General features: G+C 39.9%; 3 protein-coding genes across 3 annotated transcripts in view; all 3 read left to right on the forward strand.

The window, feature by feature from the left end:
- The first annotated feature begins 852 nt into the window (after positions 1-852).
- LOC124351134 (DCN1-like protein 1) lies at positions 853-2329 on the forward strand. Its single transcript, XM_046801893.1, has 5 exons — positions 853-1010; positions 1243-1465; positions 1535-1703; positions 1771-1984; positions 2062-2329. The coding sequence occupies exons 1-5, from the start codon at positions 1008-1010 to the stop codon at positions 2224-2226; spliced, it is 774 nt and encodes a 257-aa protein (XP_046657849.1). The 5' UTR covers positions 853-1007; the 3' UTR covers positions 2227-2329.
- A 618-nt stretch (positions 2330-2947) lies between these two features.
- On the forward strand, positions 2948-5678 carry LOC124351133 (rab proteins geranylgeranyltransferase component A 2-like). Its single transcript, XM_046801892.1, has 8 exons — positions 2948-3275; positions 3345-3724; positions 3798-4041; positions 4126-4348; positions 4413-4610; positions 4681-4796; positions 4893-5134; positions 5217-5678. The coding sequence occupies exons 1-8, from the start codon at positions 3227-3229 to the stop codon at positions 5364-5366; spliced, it is 1602 nt and encodes a 533-aa protein (XP_046657848.1). The 5' UTR covers positions 2948-3226; the 3' UTR covers positions 5367-5678.
- A 4506-nt stretch (positions 5679-10184) lies between these two features.
- Positions 10185-17068, forward strand: part of LOC124348543 — a 31975-nt gene continuing 25091 nt past the window's right edge. Inside the window, exon 1 of the mRNA XM_046798774.1 lies at positions 10185-10773. Within this exon, the coding sequence (XP_046654730.1) occupies positions 10611-10773 (163 nt within the window). The 5' untranslated portion in view covers positions 10185-10610. The remainder of the gene's footprint in view (positions 10774-17068) is intronic.

Below are 17068 nucleotides of genomic sequence, written 5' to 3' on the forward strand. Positions count from 1 at the left end.
TGGAGTAGTTGGACATCCTGCGTTGCGCATTCTCCGCAAATGCGAAAATCTCATTTGTGTCCAACTTGATCTGTGTCGCCTACAGCGTCTTATGGAAAAACCAACTTCTTCCCGTTAAAACAGTTGTTTTCTTACCTATAACTTTGATTTCCCCCCTTTTCTTCCTAACAGTGAATACTTTATTCATTTCTCTATTACCTAATTTTTATTTCTATCCCCAATTCCATCTGGTTAATTTTTAATTAATTTTTGTTTGTGACTGGTTTTTTTTTTGTCTCCTGTAGCAGAAGAATTTCGTTCGTAGCGTGGTCGATTCTGTCTAGAAACGTCTAGAAACGTCTGCTACAGGAGACGAACAAAAAAACCAGTCACAAACAAAAATTAAATAAAAATTAACCAGATGGAATTGGGGATAGAAATAAAAATTAGGTAATAGAGAAATGAATAAAGTATTAACTGTTAGGAAAAAAAGGGGGGAAAATCAGAGTCATTGATAAGAAAACAATTTTTTTACCGAGGAGAAGTTGGTTTTCCCATAAGACGCTGTAGGCGACACAGACCGAGTTGGACACAAATGAGATTTTCGAATTTGCGGAGAATGCACAACGCAGGATGTCCAACTACTCCATTGCGAAAAGTTGCAATTATATCAGGCAATTATTTCCTAGAATAATTTAGAGTCGTGGTTAACTGGTTATTATCACTGCAACGAACAAAGTTCATGTGCAGTTATATTTTGACGTTACAATAATTATCTCGAGTTTCTTGACTCAACAATATTGCCAGTACTTCAACCGGTCAACCAGGCCAGGTGTCAGTTTGAATTGAATTTGGCGCCGTTGTAAACCATCCTTCGTTGATATATACATAGTACAACTTCATATTTGAGCCAGTGGCATTGGTTGTGAATCTAAGTAAAACAAAAGTTGTATTTCTCAGCTTTATCAAAATATCATCTGTTCGAACTGCTGAGACGAATAAAAATAGGATTGACTTGTGTTTATATTATGGTAATATTCATTTATTTTAAAAGTAGAAAATTTAAATTCATTTATTACAGTATCATGCAGTAAACAGAAGAACCTGAAATAATATGATGGTTTCCTTTGTAGAAAGAAATGTTCTACTATTAATACTTTACTTACCAACATATTTTTTACATGTCCGACCTCCTTTTATATCTATTATTTTCTCTGATGTTTTTTTTAACTTCTTTGTGATTATATTTTCAATATTTTCCAGCACAAATTAAGGGGAAATCAAAAAGAGAAGGTTCGTCAGTTCATGGGCTTTACACAAGCCAATGAGAAAACTGCAATTGCTTGTTTGACCCAGCATGATTGGAGATTAGACATTGCATCTGACCGTTTTTTTCAAAATGCTGAGCTATACTTCCGGGATTCCCAGCCTAGGCCTGTCCCTGTAGACTGGAAGAAGATAGAACAACTTTTCGTCCAGTATAGAGGTTAATACGGGTTAATATAAACTGAAATATAATAATTTATTACCATAACCTATATAATTTTGTTTGTAGACTCCAGTGAACATGATAAAATTCTTGCAGATGGAATTATGCATTTCCTTGAGGATTTGGGTTTAAGTCCAGATTCTAGACTGGTATTGCTGCTTGCTTGGAAATTCAAATCTTCTACACAGTGTGTATTTACAAAAGAAGAATTTGTTAATGGGATGACTGAAATGGGGTAAAACTATATAACTTTTGCCTTCTCCAATGTCCCCTGTTAAGAGAAAATAATTTTCATTCCCTAGGTGTGATTCAATAGAAAAATTGAGAATGAAACTACCCACTCTTGAAGCTGAAATTCAAGATGCAATAAAATTTAAAGATGTTTATCAATTCACCTTTAATTATGCTAAAAACCAAGGCCAGAAAGGATTGGACTTGGAAATGGCTATTGCTTATTGGAATATCATTCTACGTGGCCGCTTTAAATTTCTGGATTTATGGTGTTCGTTTTTGCAAGTATGTAGGATGTTCGTTTTAGTTCTTGGGCTCATTCGAAAACTTAATACACATCAATATTTTATTTTAATATTAAGGAACACTACAAGCGTTCTATACCAAAAGACACGTGGAACTTGCTTCTTGATTTTGCCCAGCTGATTAATGATGACCTTTCTAACTACGATGAAGAAGGAGCCTGGCCCGTCCTTATCGACGATTTTGTGGAGTATGCCCGTCCTTTATTAAACCATTCGGGTTAGCATAGTTTACTAAATAGGAGTGTAAAATTTCACCAACCAAGTAATGCTTGCAACAAATGCAAGCTTTGGGACGATGATGGCAAATGTACAAAATTTAAAAATATGTCGCAATTTGTTTTAACAATTTTCTGGTTAAAGTGCTAAGTGTGCTGACTGAAGTATCCCACACATAATAAGTAATGAATCCTAAATGAGTTGAAAAATCCTTCATTTTATTGATTCCTGATTCCTCATGTGTATTTACAAACAAAGGCAATTAGTTTATGCATGATTATGAAAGCAAAGAATAGGAATCGAATCCATAAACATAATTGCGTTGATGATAGGTCATTATATTCTGATTTCGATGGTAATATCCGACATGGTTAGGTAGGTCATTATATTCTGATTTCGATGGTAATATCCGACATGGTTAGGTTCTAATAGATTTTCTCAATCGCCCGATATATTATACTTCTTTGTTCTTATTCCAATAATACAGTGAAATCTATTTTTTTTAACCAACTAAAATGAGTAAAATCAGATTCATCAGTAAAAGTTGTTTTCTATATTTGCAATAGTTTATTTTAAGTAAAATTAAAAGATGAATTAATAATCATAATAGAGCTTTTCTTTTTGACGTTAAACGTTATATGGACATGAAGGCTACGTTTAATTAATTAATTTTAAAAAATCGAAATAAAAACGCTTATCTATCACCACGTAAGATGTCGTGGCAATACGTGTGTTCTTAATCCAGTAATGTCAGTTAATGTTGACATTTTTTGACGAAAAGAGAGAGTGGAGAGACTAGAGAGGGTCACTTTGATTTCTTTGTGGCAATTGTCGACAAACCGTTTGTTATTGACATTTGACAAGAAACGGAAATCATTTCGTGATCGTGGGCTAGCGCCGATTTTTCAATCCGGTCGTCGAACGAAGTCTGTTGTGGCAATAAATTCAACACATTAGAAAACTCTAATATCGTTATTCCAAGTAAATTCGCGGATTTGAGTTAAAAATGACTGACGATATTCCTTCACCATGTGATTTGCTTGTGATTGGTACAGGTAATTAGTAGATACACAAAAAATGTTAAATATCAACACCGAATGAATGAAACAAGTTTGTCTTCACAGGCCTCACAGAGAGTATTGTTGCATCAGCAGCCTCTAGAATTGGAAAGCAAGTTGTACATGTCGACCATCGGGATTTCTATGGGAGCAATTGGGCTACCTTTTCATTCAACAACTTGCATAATGTATTAGGTGTAAACAAAGGACTTACCGAGTGTATAGAAGAAACTAAAAAAGAAACTTATAGTCTTCACATTGGTTTAAATTCTAACACTGTTCTAAATGTTGTTGAAAAATGGTTCATTTCCGATGAAGATGTGGAAGCAACCATTGATAACCAACTTAGGATAGAAGAAACTAATAATGGAATCCTTAAGCAAACATGGACTAAATCTGAAGTTCTTAAACACTCAAGAAAGTTCAACTTTGACTTGTCACCCAAGGTGATGAAACCATTTCTTTACTAGTTATGTCTTCCTAACTTGGTACATCAATAAAATTTGTATTTCTTTGCAGTTATTATATTCAAAAGGAGAGATGGTAGAAGTTTTAATTAGCTCAGGAATTTGTCGTTATGCTGAATTCAAAAATGTCTCCTGCATCTACACTTATGATAATGTTGAGAGTGGTTTACTTCCTGTACCATGCTCAAGGGCTGATATTTTCAATTCTAAAGATATCACAATGATTGAAAAACGTCTTTTGATGAAAATACTGTCCATGTGTATGGAGTATGAAACAAAGCCAGAGAAGTTTCAAGGTTCTTCTATTTAACACAACTTTATTATAACTGCTGATTGTCACTACCGTTAATCTTTTTTTTTTGTTGTTGTTGTTTTTTCAGAGGATGAAATGGGAAATTTTGGAAATTTCCTTGATGCCCATAAAATTCAGGGCAAAGTTAGAAAATATCTCATTGACTCGGTAGCTATGGCTAAAGAATCAACAAATTTCCAGGATGCTGTGAAAAATATTCAGAAGTTTGTCCGAAGTATTGGACGATATGGAAATACACCTTTTCTGTGGACATTGTATGGCAGTGGAGAACTACCGCAATGCTTTTGTAGGTCAGTAATAGGTCACACCATTCTTAAAATACATACAAAAAAATAAAAAAATAATCGAGTCTAGGTGTTCGGCAGTGTTTGGAGGAGTCTACTGTCTGAAGCGTAGTACTCAAAGCATAATAATTGGTAGCGATGGACAGGCAACAGGAATAATGTGCGATAACCAAAATTTAAAGGCCAAGTTCATATTAATAGAGGATTCCCTTAATCCCCTAGCGACAATCAAATCTGGAATTTCCCGCGCTATTCTAGTCACAAACAAGTATGCTGTGGTCTGTCGTATTAACAAACGTAATTACAAATTTTAAATACTGCGATTTTGTCACATGCAGAGCTTTAACCAGCAATGATCAAGCAGTTCTTATTAATCTCCCATCATTGAACGGCAAAGAACCCGTGCGAATTCTTGAACTTTCGGCATCAACCATGGCTTGTCCACAAGGCCTGTGTAAGTTTCCTTTCTCAAAACGCGCCCCATTAATGATTACATAATCTCCACAAATAAATTTCAAATTTGATAATGATAACATTTTCTTTTAAAAAGACGTGGTTCATTTAATTACGCGCCAAGTTACAACAGCAATTGAAGACCTAAGGGAAGTAATCGATACGTTTTTCAGTACCGGTGAATCTAATGAAAACGAAGCTTTACACAAACCCCAAATTATCTGGTCATTGCATTTCAACATCAACGAGTATGAAAGTTACGCTGACATGTTGCCTTTAAATATGTACTCCAGTCCTGGGCCGAATTCTTCAATGGATTTTGACAATTATGTTATTCAAGTGATTATTATATTTTTTCTTTTGTGTTTAATTCAGTAGTTTCTTACATGATTTGAATGGTGATATTTTGTTACACATGTAGGCGCGGAATATCTTCAAGTCTATGTTTCCAGACGAAGACTTTCTTCCTCGAGTACCTGATCCAGAAGATGTCATATTGGAGGGATCGGCAGAAGAGGTCGTATTGCAGGAGTCGTTAGAAAACCAGGAAGTGCAAAATGTTCACGAATGATAATCGATTAAATTCATTTGTTCGTCAGCCAAGAGATAAATCATACAATAATATGATGGGAAGTAAAACTTTCGTGACATTTTTGTATAGTTGAATCGTTTTAGGAGTAATGATTTATTCCATTGATCATTATTCGCAATCTCTACTGCTGTTCAAAATACTTGTCATTTTTCATTGGTAATTATTTGCATGTACACACTGTTCTATGTGTGATGTCGCGAATGTGTACTCCAGTCCTGGGCCGAATTCTTCAATGGATTTTGACAATCATGTTATTCAAGTGATTATTATATTTTTCTCTGTTGCGTTTAACTCAGTAATTTTTACATGATTTCAATGGTGATATGTTGTTAAACATGTAGGCGCGGAATATCTTCAAGTCTATGTTTCCAGACAAAGATTTTCTTCCTGAGTACCTGATCCAGAAGATGTCATATTGGTTTTTTTCATATTTTGAAAGCCTTGGGTTGGGTGCTGTTTGATTTCCTTGCCATCCCTGTCCGTAAAAACTAGGTTAGTTTGGGTCCGAGCCTTAAGTTTAGGAATACCCCGTAGAGCCTTACGGAAAAGTGGCTAACTATCCTCTTCCCTTGATTGAAAAAAAAAAAAAAAAAAACGGCTTATCCCAATCGTTACGTAAAAGAAAAAAAATAAAGATAAGAAAAGAAAAGAAAGAAAGAAGGGACTATTTTACCTAAGTATTGTGCGAGGGGAGGGGGGAGGGCAATAGTCCAATAGAATAAATACCAAGATAAAGATTCGAGAGCCTTGCTCTCCGTCCGAGCGTGACCTAGCCGACGATATTGCGTGATGGCTAAGCCGGTCAAATCGAATTTCCCCCATATATAGCGAAGGCTATAAAGCCTCTGGTTGAATATGTATATGTATATCCTCTCGGTTCGCTCTGTCCTTTTCCTTCTTTACTATACAACACGGATATGCGTCTTTGGGGGATTCATATTTCTCTTATTCCTTTCCCTTACTCTTCTATTTTTTGCACATTTCGCGTGAAAGGTTGAACGTGCGTGAAAATGTAGGCATACAAGAATGCCAACTCGTTTGAGTGTAGAATAATTGTAGCATTTAATCTGTTTAGACAAAAGGCTGTATAGCTGTTACACAGCAGTGGAGACTGGAGAGGTATTAATATAAAATGCTATGATAAATATTAATAAAAATTTTTGAGTTTAGTCTATACTTCTATTTTATCTTCAGGTCGTGAAAAATTCCAGTTATCTATTATGTTCTCTATTTTGTTTCCTCCGTTTAATGGCAATGGAAAACTATGTTTGGTAGTATAAGAGCTGGTACAGGTTTAAGGCTAAAGCGACCAGCGCTATCTATATCTGCTAGCCTAATTTTGCAATTTCAGTGGTCCATCCTACACCGCGTATGTAATCTGGTATCGCCTTATTTGGATAGCCAATCAAAATCAAAAGCAGCTGAAACAGGTTTGTGGACACCATGTCCGCACTGATGTTGGACCATTGGCATCACTCCTGTACAGGAGCAGATGGCGTGTTGAAGCTCGATTTCACGTCCTCCGCGCGGACGAGCGTGTTTAACCGCTACGCTAATAACGATAGAGGATATAGAACGTAGGCTACTTGGAAGCCTGAAACCACATGGCATGCTATACATTTGCACATATCATCGACGCCAAATCTGTTCACTGATGCGGCATTCCATGCAAGTATACCGATAAAGCTTCTCGCTCCTACGCCTACGGTTCCAGTGAAAATGGCCAATTTTGGCGTCGGGCTCTGTTGTCTAACATAATCACCAAACAGCCTCTGTAGTACAACTTTTCTCGGACCGCCCAATCAAAGCAATGGCTATGGTATAGGCCCGTTCATTTCTATAATAAAACACATTATAAAACGACACGCAGCAGAGAGCGTGGAATATCAGTTAACATGGAATCGGCGGAATCAAGATCAGTATTCATTTCCAGTGCTGTCAGCAATATGAATGCCCAAACACTCATCTCGACATTTGTAAACTGTGCTCGGGGTAAGATCGTACGTAACGTACACAATACTTAATGCGCAACCATCTTTCCACTTTCGCTGCGACTCCGATGTCGTCTTGTAATCAAGAAATTCACAAGTTGACTGACAGACTTCGATCGTCAAAAGGGTGCCAGTGGATACCAGCACAAGAATCATACATGCCTATAACAACTTTCTTGATGTCGTCATCTTGGCCCGTGTATTTACATGGACACATTTTTGTGAGGCTGCAAACTATATATCGCTATATATTATACGGATACGTCCATGTTCACCGTTCAAAGCTTTGATAATGATACCTCCCTATCAATGTGTGTGATCAACTGATCAACTGATCATGCAAGTCGTTGTCAGAAGTGCGTGTTTAACTGTATAGCCGTGTCTGCAATGTGATGTAGTGCACTGAACAGGGCTATACTACAGACACTACAACAACTTGTAATTTACTTTTCAACGGTCAGCGAACCACAAATAACCAACTTCGAATGGAGACAACCCAAGCGAAAAGAACTTCAGGTATCGGTGCAATTCGGTGCAATCACCGCGTATTATATCCTGTCTCTTTCGCTCTTTGAGTTTCTTCCTTAAAACAAGTGGGTAACGAGACAAAACACTGAAGGGTGTCTCGTCGTGTTTTCCGGTGATGAATGGTCATTTATGGTCAGCTAAACACAGATCTGGCACACCTTTAATAAATCGTTGTCAGCATATTGACTCTAAGGATGTACCGTGATTACCGTGTGTTGGTGTTAGCCTGACATCGCTATGTATAGCAGCTTTAAAGGACTACAACGTATTACTATTACCTGTATTATATGCATGCCTGCGCGTATGTTCCAAAAGAAGGATGTCCCGTTAATGTCCTGTGTATGCCGACGATCGCGTTGCGTTCGTCGACTTTGTTAGGGCGTTCTGCCAACTCCCATTTATCGATTATTAAATCCCATTGGTTTGTGGAATGTATGTAATGTGCTGTTGACTAATATATTCAAGGAAAAATCGAGTGAAAACTTCAAGACTAACACAACTGCAATAGTTGGCCACATCATTCGGAAAGAAAATAATCGAAGCTTTATCGATCATCTAAAATGCCTATGCGGGCCTATACACAGCAGCCCCACCCGTATTATATGTGCGCATTAGTAACTTATTGTTCTCGCTATTTCGCTCTTCCGCCCTTTTCTTGTTGTGTTTCCCAAGGAAATCTGGACGTCGTCAACATCTGCCACATGGCAAACATGGCATTATTATTGTAAGCATCACGCCTTTCCGTCGTGTCGAGTACCTATATGGGAGTTACGAACAAATATGGGGAGGGGGGATTGAACTGACGTCGATGAGGGCAGCGTGGGAGGTAGAAGAGGGCGTTAGAGATGACATTACGGACTTATTAGGAAGCCATAACCTTTTGGCAACTATTAGACGGCCGCGGATGATGAAGTACGAAGGGAAACGGGTAGGAACATCTCAAAAATAGCCTCTAAACGTTATGGATATTATAGGCTACAGCATTACCAATGCACTCTCTGGTTGGCACTGAGACAAAACATTATTTTACACATTAGTTTGGTCTCCCATTTCTCGCTTTATTAGACGCGAGGTTTAAACTTAAGAACGTAGAGAGAACAATTAAATGCAGACATCCAAGACAAGCGGTCTGTTAACTGTTGCACTGTTTATAGTGTTGCAATCGATGATTCATTTCTGTCTTCGTCTATTTCTTAACGCCTTTCGGGAGTATATACGTAGAAAGACAAGGTATATTGATTAAATAGGCGATATCAATCGATAAAGTTGCCTTGGAATGTTCATGCTACGTTCATCTCTGCATGTATATACATAGCGCTCTATAGTTCGTTCTCTCTACCGCATGCATCAAACGCTGCATTATGGAACAGTCTGCTTGTCAGCATCATTTATTGGTGAAGCGAAAACCAAATGAGATAAACCCGCACCAGTTTGAATAAGCCACGCGGAACACACACAGCACACACAAAAAAAACGATCGTGAAATTCTCACCTATTTATGATAGTGATATTGAAGGTTGAGAAGGAACTGAACAAAGCAACGCTGACAAACTGCCCATGTAGATGGCGGTGAATCTGCCAGGGTGTTCAGCTATTGTACAAGCCTCAAGTTAGTGTGCGTGTGTAATAGCAGCCGTGCGTATAGTGAGTTTAGCCAACACACACGGCGTGATGACGATGAAAATGATCAATAAAGTCAAGCCAAGACAAAGACCGGCGGATCATAATACCTAGTGCCGGCTGGGCTGTCAAAACGTTGTTTTTCTTTTTTGACATGGGACGCCATTTGGTTGGATGGTGTACAGTATATACTGTGTAATATCTGAGTCCAAATATTTTTCCCCGCTAGCCATTGCTGCATCTCGGCTGCCTTTGGTTGTGGGCTCAATTCCCTGACCGCTTCTCGTTTCTTTGCTTTTGCCACGCTCCTTTGTGGATCGACGTGGATGATAGAGCACCAGCACACCAGCACTACCGTCGTCTAGCCTAGCCGTTATCGTCGACGTCATCTTGATCATGCTGTATGGAGAAATCTTCATCGCTGCATGTTGCGCCGCGGCCGCGCCTGGCATCACGCGCTTCGCTTTCGTTTCGCTTTCGTTTCGTCTTGCTGCTGCTTCTTGGGTTGTCGATGTCTCCGCCTTCCCGTGTGGAGTGGAGACGGAAGCATCAGAAAGGTTGGGAAAAGGGACGCCCAGCAAGCTGGATGGCCATGCACCCAATCCGTACCACACATACAGTAGTCCCCAGTGCTGCCTCGCCGGCTGTCAGTGTTCAGTAGTGGCTCGACCGTGAAACGCGCCGGTACGTCTTACTGTGTCTCTCTCTCGCTCCCATCGTCTCGAAACTCTCGACGCTTATCTCTTCCCACTCGAAAATCACACCTCAGGCAAACCACCAACACTATTCCGTAATTGACCTCCTCCGCACAGCGCTTCGCCCTTGCCATTCACGCGTGCAGGTAGGCTCGCTCGTGCCGTTGGCGTCTATTTGGCAGGGCAGGTCTCTCACTTCTCTGACGAGTTTTCATTCACCAGCAAACAATATCAGCTTCTAGGGTATGTTGCGGATGCTGTATAATGCGCTCCGGTGCGCCATGCAAATAATTTAGACTGCTACTGCTGCTGCTGCTGCTGCTGGTGTCGTATCGGGATAAGCGGGCGTTGAATCTTCAGTTATCGTCAGTGATGATTGACTTGGAGAAATGACGTGCGGGGTCCAAATCACCGGTCAAATGATGCGGATCTGTTGCTTGTGCTACTGGATTTTGTTTCTAGTGAGCGGCATTACCGTTGTCGGTGCAAAACCGACTAGTGCCCAATCTAACACCCATCGGCATCACGCGGCAAATAATAAAGCCTTCAAAGGTTTGCTTTTTCTACCTCATTTATTTGATTCTTTCCCTTCTTTCTTTCCTTGTGTGTGATTGTGTCATCGAGTCTTCTATTATACTTATTATACTTCTATATTCTTTAGAAATCGGGTCAAGCAACAAGTCAATTGCTCATTTCCTTGCCATTATGTGTGGCTGCAAATGTGATATCCGGGTTGAGGTTACATATGTACACATTTGAATGTTACCTATAGTATGGTATCGGTGGCTACAGAGATCGCCAGGCTATACGAAACACGAAGCTACTCGTGGCGACTATCAATCTAATCCATCAGGATATTCCATACTTGTTCATCCTGAATAGACATGCAGTATAGCTGTCGGTTATTCCGTAATTGAATTCGACATCCAATTTGGATTGAATGCATCCTATGATGTCCCTTTCTTCTGAGTCAATTCTTTCCCCCCCCCCTCAATCAACCAGTCGACCACCGGTAGTTAGACGTCATCTCTCCATATATTTTGGAAGCATGCCGTCTACATAAACTCGAAGCCCGACTCTGTGATAGGATACAATGTACACGCACCATCATCGAACGTGTATAGGCCTAAATCAAATTGATGACGCACTTTAATTTCATTTCGTGTTCAGAAATAGTAGCACATTACCAACTTTTTTTCCGTTTGAGAATTACTTTTTCTTAATATACGATTATTCGAAGTCAGTGTGTTGAAGAATGCAAAGTTTCGAATTCCTGCCTGCGCATATTGTTTCCGCGTAAATGATCACAAAAGAAAACGTAAAATTGACTAGATTTAGAGGTCTGTAACTTTTTACATTTGTAGGGATGCTAGGAATGATGGGAAAAGCCAAATGACTCTAGCATTTAGCTATTTAGCATCACGTCTATACCATCTAGTGTATGTTTTACTATAATACTGTATCTTTCTATAAAAATGCCTTATAGGCCGACAGAGTGCATGTGTGTCTGGCCTAGGTGAATTGAAACTAGCTGCATGTTAATAATGCGTAGTACATCCTCGAGGGTGGAATTTTTGGCAGATGTTGACGTCAAAATCCAGGATATATAGGTCTATTAGGATACAGTCCCGCGTGAATTCAAATGCCTCTTGTGCTTTCTTTTAATAGAGTGCTGATGTGTCGAAAGAAATATGAAGCTGATGAAAACGGGAAGCTCTGCGGAACTTGTGGAAAGGGCGCGAACGAATAAGACAATAATAACGTACCTCATCAGCTGAGTTATAATTTTTTTTTTTTTTTTGTGACGAGAAAAAATACGAGTGTATATATAATAGCTTCGACAGCTGCAAGAAAATATACATAGGTGTAACCATACAGCCAAATGATGTTTGTTATTCTTAAACATTTTTCTTTCAAGCGAGAATAATATGGCGTATTATGGTAATCATTCTCTTGCTGATGTATAAACACAAGCCTGTGTGTACTCTGTAAACTCTGCAAACTAAACTGAAACTTCCCACCTAATAGGTGACGAATTCCTAAAACTAGCTTAATTGGTAGAAACTTTTTAAGGACATATCAATTATCAACTCTATGACAGCCATTTAAAGTGTTTTTTATACGAATTAAATTTATTCTAATATGTAGGTTAGACCGATCAAAAGAATTAACCAGCTGCTCGGCTCAAATGAACAACAATCGAACAACAAATTTCTCAGGACATCTCGTATAAAGATATGATGGTTGATGGATCATTTCATGATAGTCACATGATTTGTCAAAAAATTACGGTGCATGAGGCAAATCCCCTTCGAAATAAAAGAGGAAGAATGAAACGAGAACGTGCCAATTTATTGAATTATGATTTTTAAAAAATTATTGATAATAATTCGGGTGTTCTACAAACAAGTGGAAGGGGTTTAAGGCATGCAGCAATTGTTTGTTATATACTAGCAAATGTACAGTATGGTGTGGGAGTAATAATGCAGGCCTATATAACTTAACTCCGCAATTAGTGCGCTCAATATAAACCCCAGGAATATCGGGAGCAAAGCCTTGGTACAAGTACAACTGTCACGGGAAATTCGAGCCTAGCCCAGCCCACAGTGAGTAAGCTTCCATGCGATTATGCGAATGCGAAAATATGCCTTCCTATTCCGTCATCTACGGATAATTTATGCGGATAATTTCTTCCAATTCTTGTGTTCGTCTCTTTTGTTTTTTTGTTTCTGTTCACGTTCATTCCTTAGAGATTTGCGTTGGCGTTTCCCTTCGCTTTCCTTATATTCGTGAGTACCGCAGTTAACTTTTGACGACTGATGACGCATCTACTGACGCATCCTGCTGGCTGACAGAGGACTCACTTGATTTAATGACAAGAAATAAAATGACAAAAAGAAAAAAATGAATGACTCGTTTCCTGCGAGCCTATACGTACGGTACCTATACGTACCAGGCTTTACGAATTTTCCTATTTTTATTGAAATGGTTAATCGTTTCACGGCGAACGTCATGGCCCTCAAGTGTACGAATTTCTCATTAAATGATGTCGGGTCACGCGAGGCCGTCGCCCACAAACATCTCAAAAGGCGATATCAGCCAACAGTCTAAATAAGCATTCAAACTTATTTTCTTGGTATACCTTTTTATAGGATGGTATTATAGGGTTTTCGCCTCTAGTACGGAGTTTGGAGACGTTATAGCTATCTGCTACTTATTCCGTAGTATATATAGGCTCCTACTACACGTCTCATCTTTTATCTCGTGGAAATTCTAAGTCTCATGCGGGCGGGCAAAAAAGGGAAAAGAAAGGTTGCAGCGGAGACGAGAGCTAGCGCGAGCGTCTTGTGTATAAATTAGCGTCAGTTGGCGTTACCACGCACTCCAAGTCTGCCATGGAGTTCGATGGAGTTCCCCCTCGTAATATCGGTACTCTTTCCTCTTTTTCCCGTCTCCAGCACCGAGAAGAGGAGAAAAGAAAAAAAAAAAGAAAGAAACAAATTCTTTGCCCAGTAATACACGCCATGCACTGTGCACTCTCTGATCTCGCCGGGTTCGCTCTAACATCTCTCCCGAAGTCCTGACTCCTGCCCGTCTTGTCAGTAAAGTGGCACTGGCGTTTAGATCTATAATAGAGTATTAGGAGCCCGCCTAATATCTATATCAGCTTATGAAAGTCCCGTGTTCCTGTGTCGTCCACCGCCATCCATGGCAGCGGCAGCGTGATGGATGCCGTCTATCCTCGTATGTATACCAGTATCGCACAGCGTATAACTAAGGCGCTGCTGCTGGTATCCCCCAACGTGATTCGTTTCGTGATGGCATATGAGTTGCTGTTTAGCGAGAGGTTGCTGTTTTCTCTCGCCGCCTTCAATAGTTTTCCCTCGATGTTGTCCTGGCTGAAGAAACAAGATTGCCACGTCACTCTTGTCCGTTCAGCTCACAGGCTCGGCAACATCACGCTCACGCATTTTCGGTTCGGCTCTCTCTCTCGCCCCACCCCTCCCTTTAGACTCGATACGTCTCAATATTAATATATGTGTGTCCCGTCGGAAGGCATGCAGGGGGTGGTGGTGGGGTCGGGTGGGCATGGGGCTGATTGATTTCATATCACAGGACTCGGCTAGTGCTGGTGCAGGGCGGGCAGGCCGGGCCCTATTGACATTCCGATAGCGTCGCCCCTACGTGAAAAATCCCCAACTGTCTAACAATTCAACGTCGGCTAGTCAAACCCATGCAGGAGTGAGAGCTGATGCCTCGCACTTTATTTTCTTTATTTCTCCCTTATCCTTTTGTGGTGCGGTTGCGATATGGGTTGCGACAGGCTTGGATGTGTGTGTGTGCTGATCTCTCTTTTTCCCTTTTCGCTCGCCTATTGATTAAAATTCTTTCCAGAGTTTATTCATGTTATTTATTCATACCTTATGGAACCGAAAGAAGAAATCAGTTTGTAAATTGCGTTCTCTTATTCCATTCCGAACGAAATAGCTGGATTATATATATTTGAATGTTACTCAATCACATTCTCAGGGATGAAAAGTCAGTTGCTGGAGGTGGAACTGGATTAGCTTTAACTCTATTGATGTGATGCCACGCACGAAAACAACAGACCAAAAACATTTTTTTGAAAATGGGATAGCCTATACACCAACTACAATAACAATACTGACAGACACTTGAACTCTTTCGTTTGGCTAGGTAGGCTAGGCTTCTACTCCTCTGATCCGTTAATGATGTGCTGTATGCAAGACTCTGACGATTCTCGCGCACGCATAGTTTCCCATTTTGGCAAAATTAATCATTCGAAAGCTTTAGAACTCGTCGTAGCTGTCTTTCACGTTCGTCTCACTGGGGAACGGAACCGGGGGTGAGCTCTAACAACAAAGAACAAAGTCCAGCTATTTCACCAACACCATGCAGTTAGACTAATACACTGACACAGGACGTACATACAGTTACGTCTAAAATCCAATGCTGCACGAAAATGTGTTTGGTCTCGGCGTCCTGCCATCCTCGCGTTACGTTCATCACACAGCGGAGCATAATCACCACTTGAGTAACCTGAACTGTCTTTCAGATCTACTTACGGTACAAGAAGATGATGAACTTTCAGTGGGGAATTATGAATACTGGTGTACAAGTTAACGACCCAGTTTAACCTTCTTTTCCTGTTTTAATACCTACGTATGGTAGTAGTACAACTCAGTATATATGTACAGTATACGATATAGTCGATTCAACTGAGAAGTGGAGTTGCATTGTATGTTATAGAAATCCTCGTAGAAATCGAATGTTCGGGAGGACAAGAGACACAAAAATAGCAAATGAGATTATCGATTGTAACGTAGGGTACATATTATATTATACATCGGTAATAGCTTGGCATTTCCGCTATTCACAATAAAAGCTTATCCTATTGTAATCATGGTTTAGCGTACAATGTCTAGTTTTCGTTCTTATTTATCTGTTTGCCGTGGGTATATAGTCACCGACTCACTACGGTTCACAAAATTACGGCACAATGTTACACTACACGATACTTGAAAAAATATAGAACTAACACGATAGACCGCAATCGATAATGGATTATTGACGACGTATTATATACCTCGGCACTGCAGTAGAGACTTAGGAAAGGAATCAGGAACAATGGGACTCATCTCAGTTGCACGCGCACCTCGTCGCCGTTAATATCTTCGCTTGAAACATGCTGATAGACTAGCAGTGGGTAATACTTGAACGGTTGAACCTACTACTGCCGTCTTACGATTGTCAGATCGTCACATTATGCCGTATCGATGCGAAAAATCATTTGATTCTCTAATGCGTTTCCAGCAGTATAAAGAACAAGTACCGGTACTGATTTTGGCTTGACTAGACACTGTAATGGCTGTTGAATGACACCGATAATGACATGCCTCGAGGCATAACTATGTATTCTTTTTTTTTTTTTTTTTCTTTTACTACTCCGTGAATCTCGAGTGGCTTTGGGGTGCTGTAGTGTGTTTTGCATTTATACACAGGCCTGTGCACATACAACTTCACGGATGCTTCGAGCCAAAGAGAGTTGGGCATTATAGTAATGCTTGTGCAAGACTTACTTTTTTGTCAAGGAGATGATATATGGCGTGGAGCGAAACCAAATCAATACTCAGTATTATAATACTGGCATTTATGGTTCTTTGCTTGATGTTATTTTTCCTGTTTTGGTGTGTCTGTTGACTTACGGTTTCGCTTTTTTTTTCCAACGATGAGCCGCAAATGAAACAGTTGCTCTTGACTGTTTTCGTCTCTTACGTATAGCAGTTCGTCAAGTCTTAATACGCTGCATTACCCGCCGCTCGAGTAGTGCTGCACATCCTGTTTCTCCGGCAGTTAAACCTTCGGCTGTTTTGTTTGGGCTTTCGCTTTTCTTTGTTATATTTTTCAGATTTCCGCACATTTTTAACATTTTTAACGAGTGTTTTTACTTCGTTAACACATCGATCTACCGTCTACCCCGTTAGATTGCTTGCAGCTTGCAGGGGAGGAAAACAAAGTTTGATGGGAATTAATCGCCGGCTAGATTGGATCATAGGCAAATTCACGTGCAGGTCGACTGGTCGATATTAGTGGCAATTCACCAGGAAAAAAAAGGGGGGCGTCAGCTCAACGCCATATTCGCCGTATTCGTGTGCAACGCCGAGGGTGTGCAATGGAAACTGGAAAGCGTATAACACTACACAGTATGTGGCCTGCTGCTCTGCACTCCTATCGATCTCCAAGATGGAATGGAAGAAGAAAGATTTCCTATTTTTTTTTTTTGTTTTTTTGCTTTTGTCTTCTAATTACGTGATGGTGCCAGAAT

This window comes from Daphnia pulicaria, chromosome 7, assembly GCF_021234035.1.
Source record: "Daphnia pulicaria isolate SC F1-1A chromosome 7, SC_F0-13Bv2, whole genome shotgun sequence".
Classification (NCBI taxonomy): Eukaryota; Metazoa; Arthropoda; class Branchiopoda; order Diplostraca; family Daphniidae; genus Daphnia; species Daphnia pulicaria.

Excerpts from the sequence above, each read along its gene's own strand:
- LOC124351134 (XM_046801893.1), top strand. Across the intron at positions 1,704-1,770 it reads AATGGGATGACTGAAATGGG|GTGTGATTCAATAGAAAAAT; the intron begins GTAAAACTATAT and ends TTCATTCCCTAG. Across the intron at positions 1,985-2,061 it reads TATGGTGTTCGTTTTTGCAA|GAACACTACAAGCGTTCTAT; the intron begins GTATGTAGGATG and ends TTTAATATTAAG.
- LOC124351133 (XM_046801892.1), top strand. The coding sequence starts at position 3,227 with ATGACTGACGATATTCCTTCACCATGTGATTTGCTTGTGATTGGTACA. Across the intron at positions 4,042-4,125 it reads AAAGCCAGAGAAGTTTCAAG|AGGATGAAATGGGAAATTTT; the intron begins GTTCTTCTATTT and ends TTGTTTTTTCAG. Across the intron at positions 5,135-5,216 it reads TTGACAATTATGTTATTCAA|GCGCGGAATATCTTCAAGTC; the intron begins GTGATTATTATA and ends TTACACATGTAG.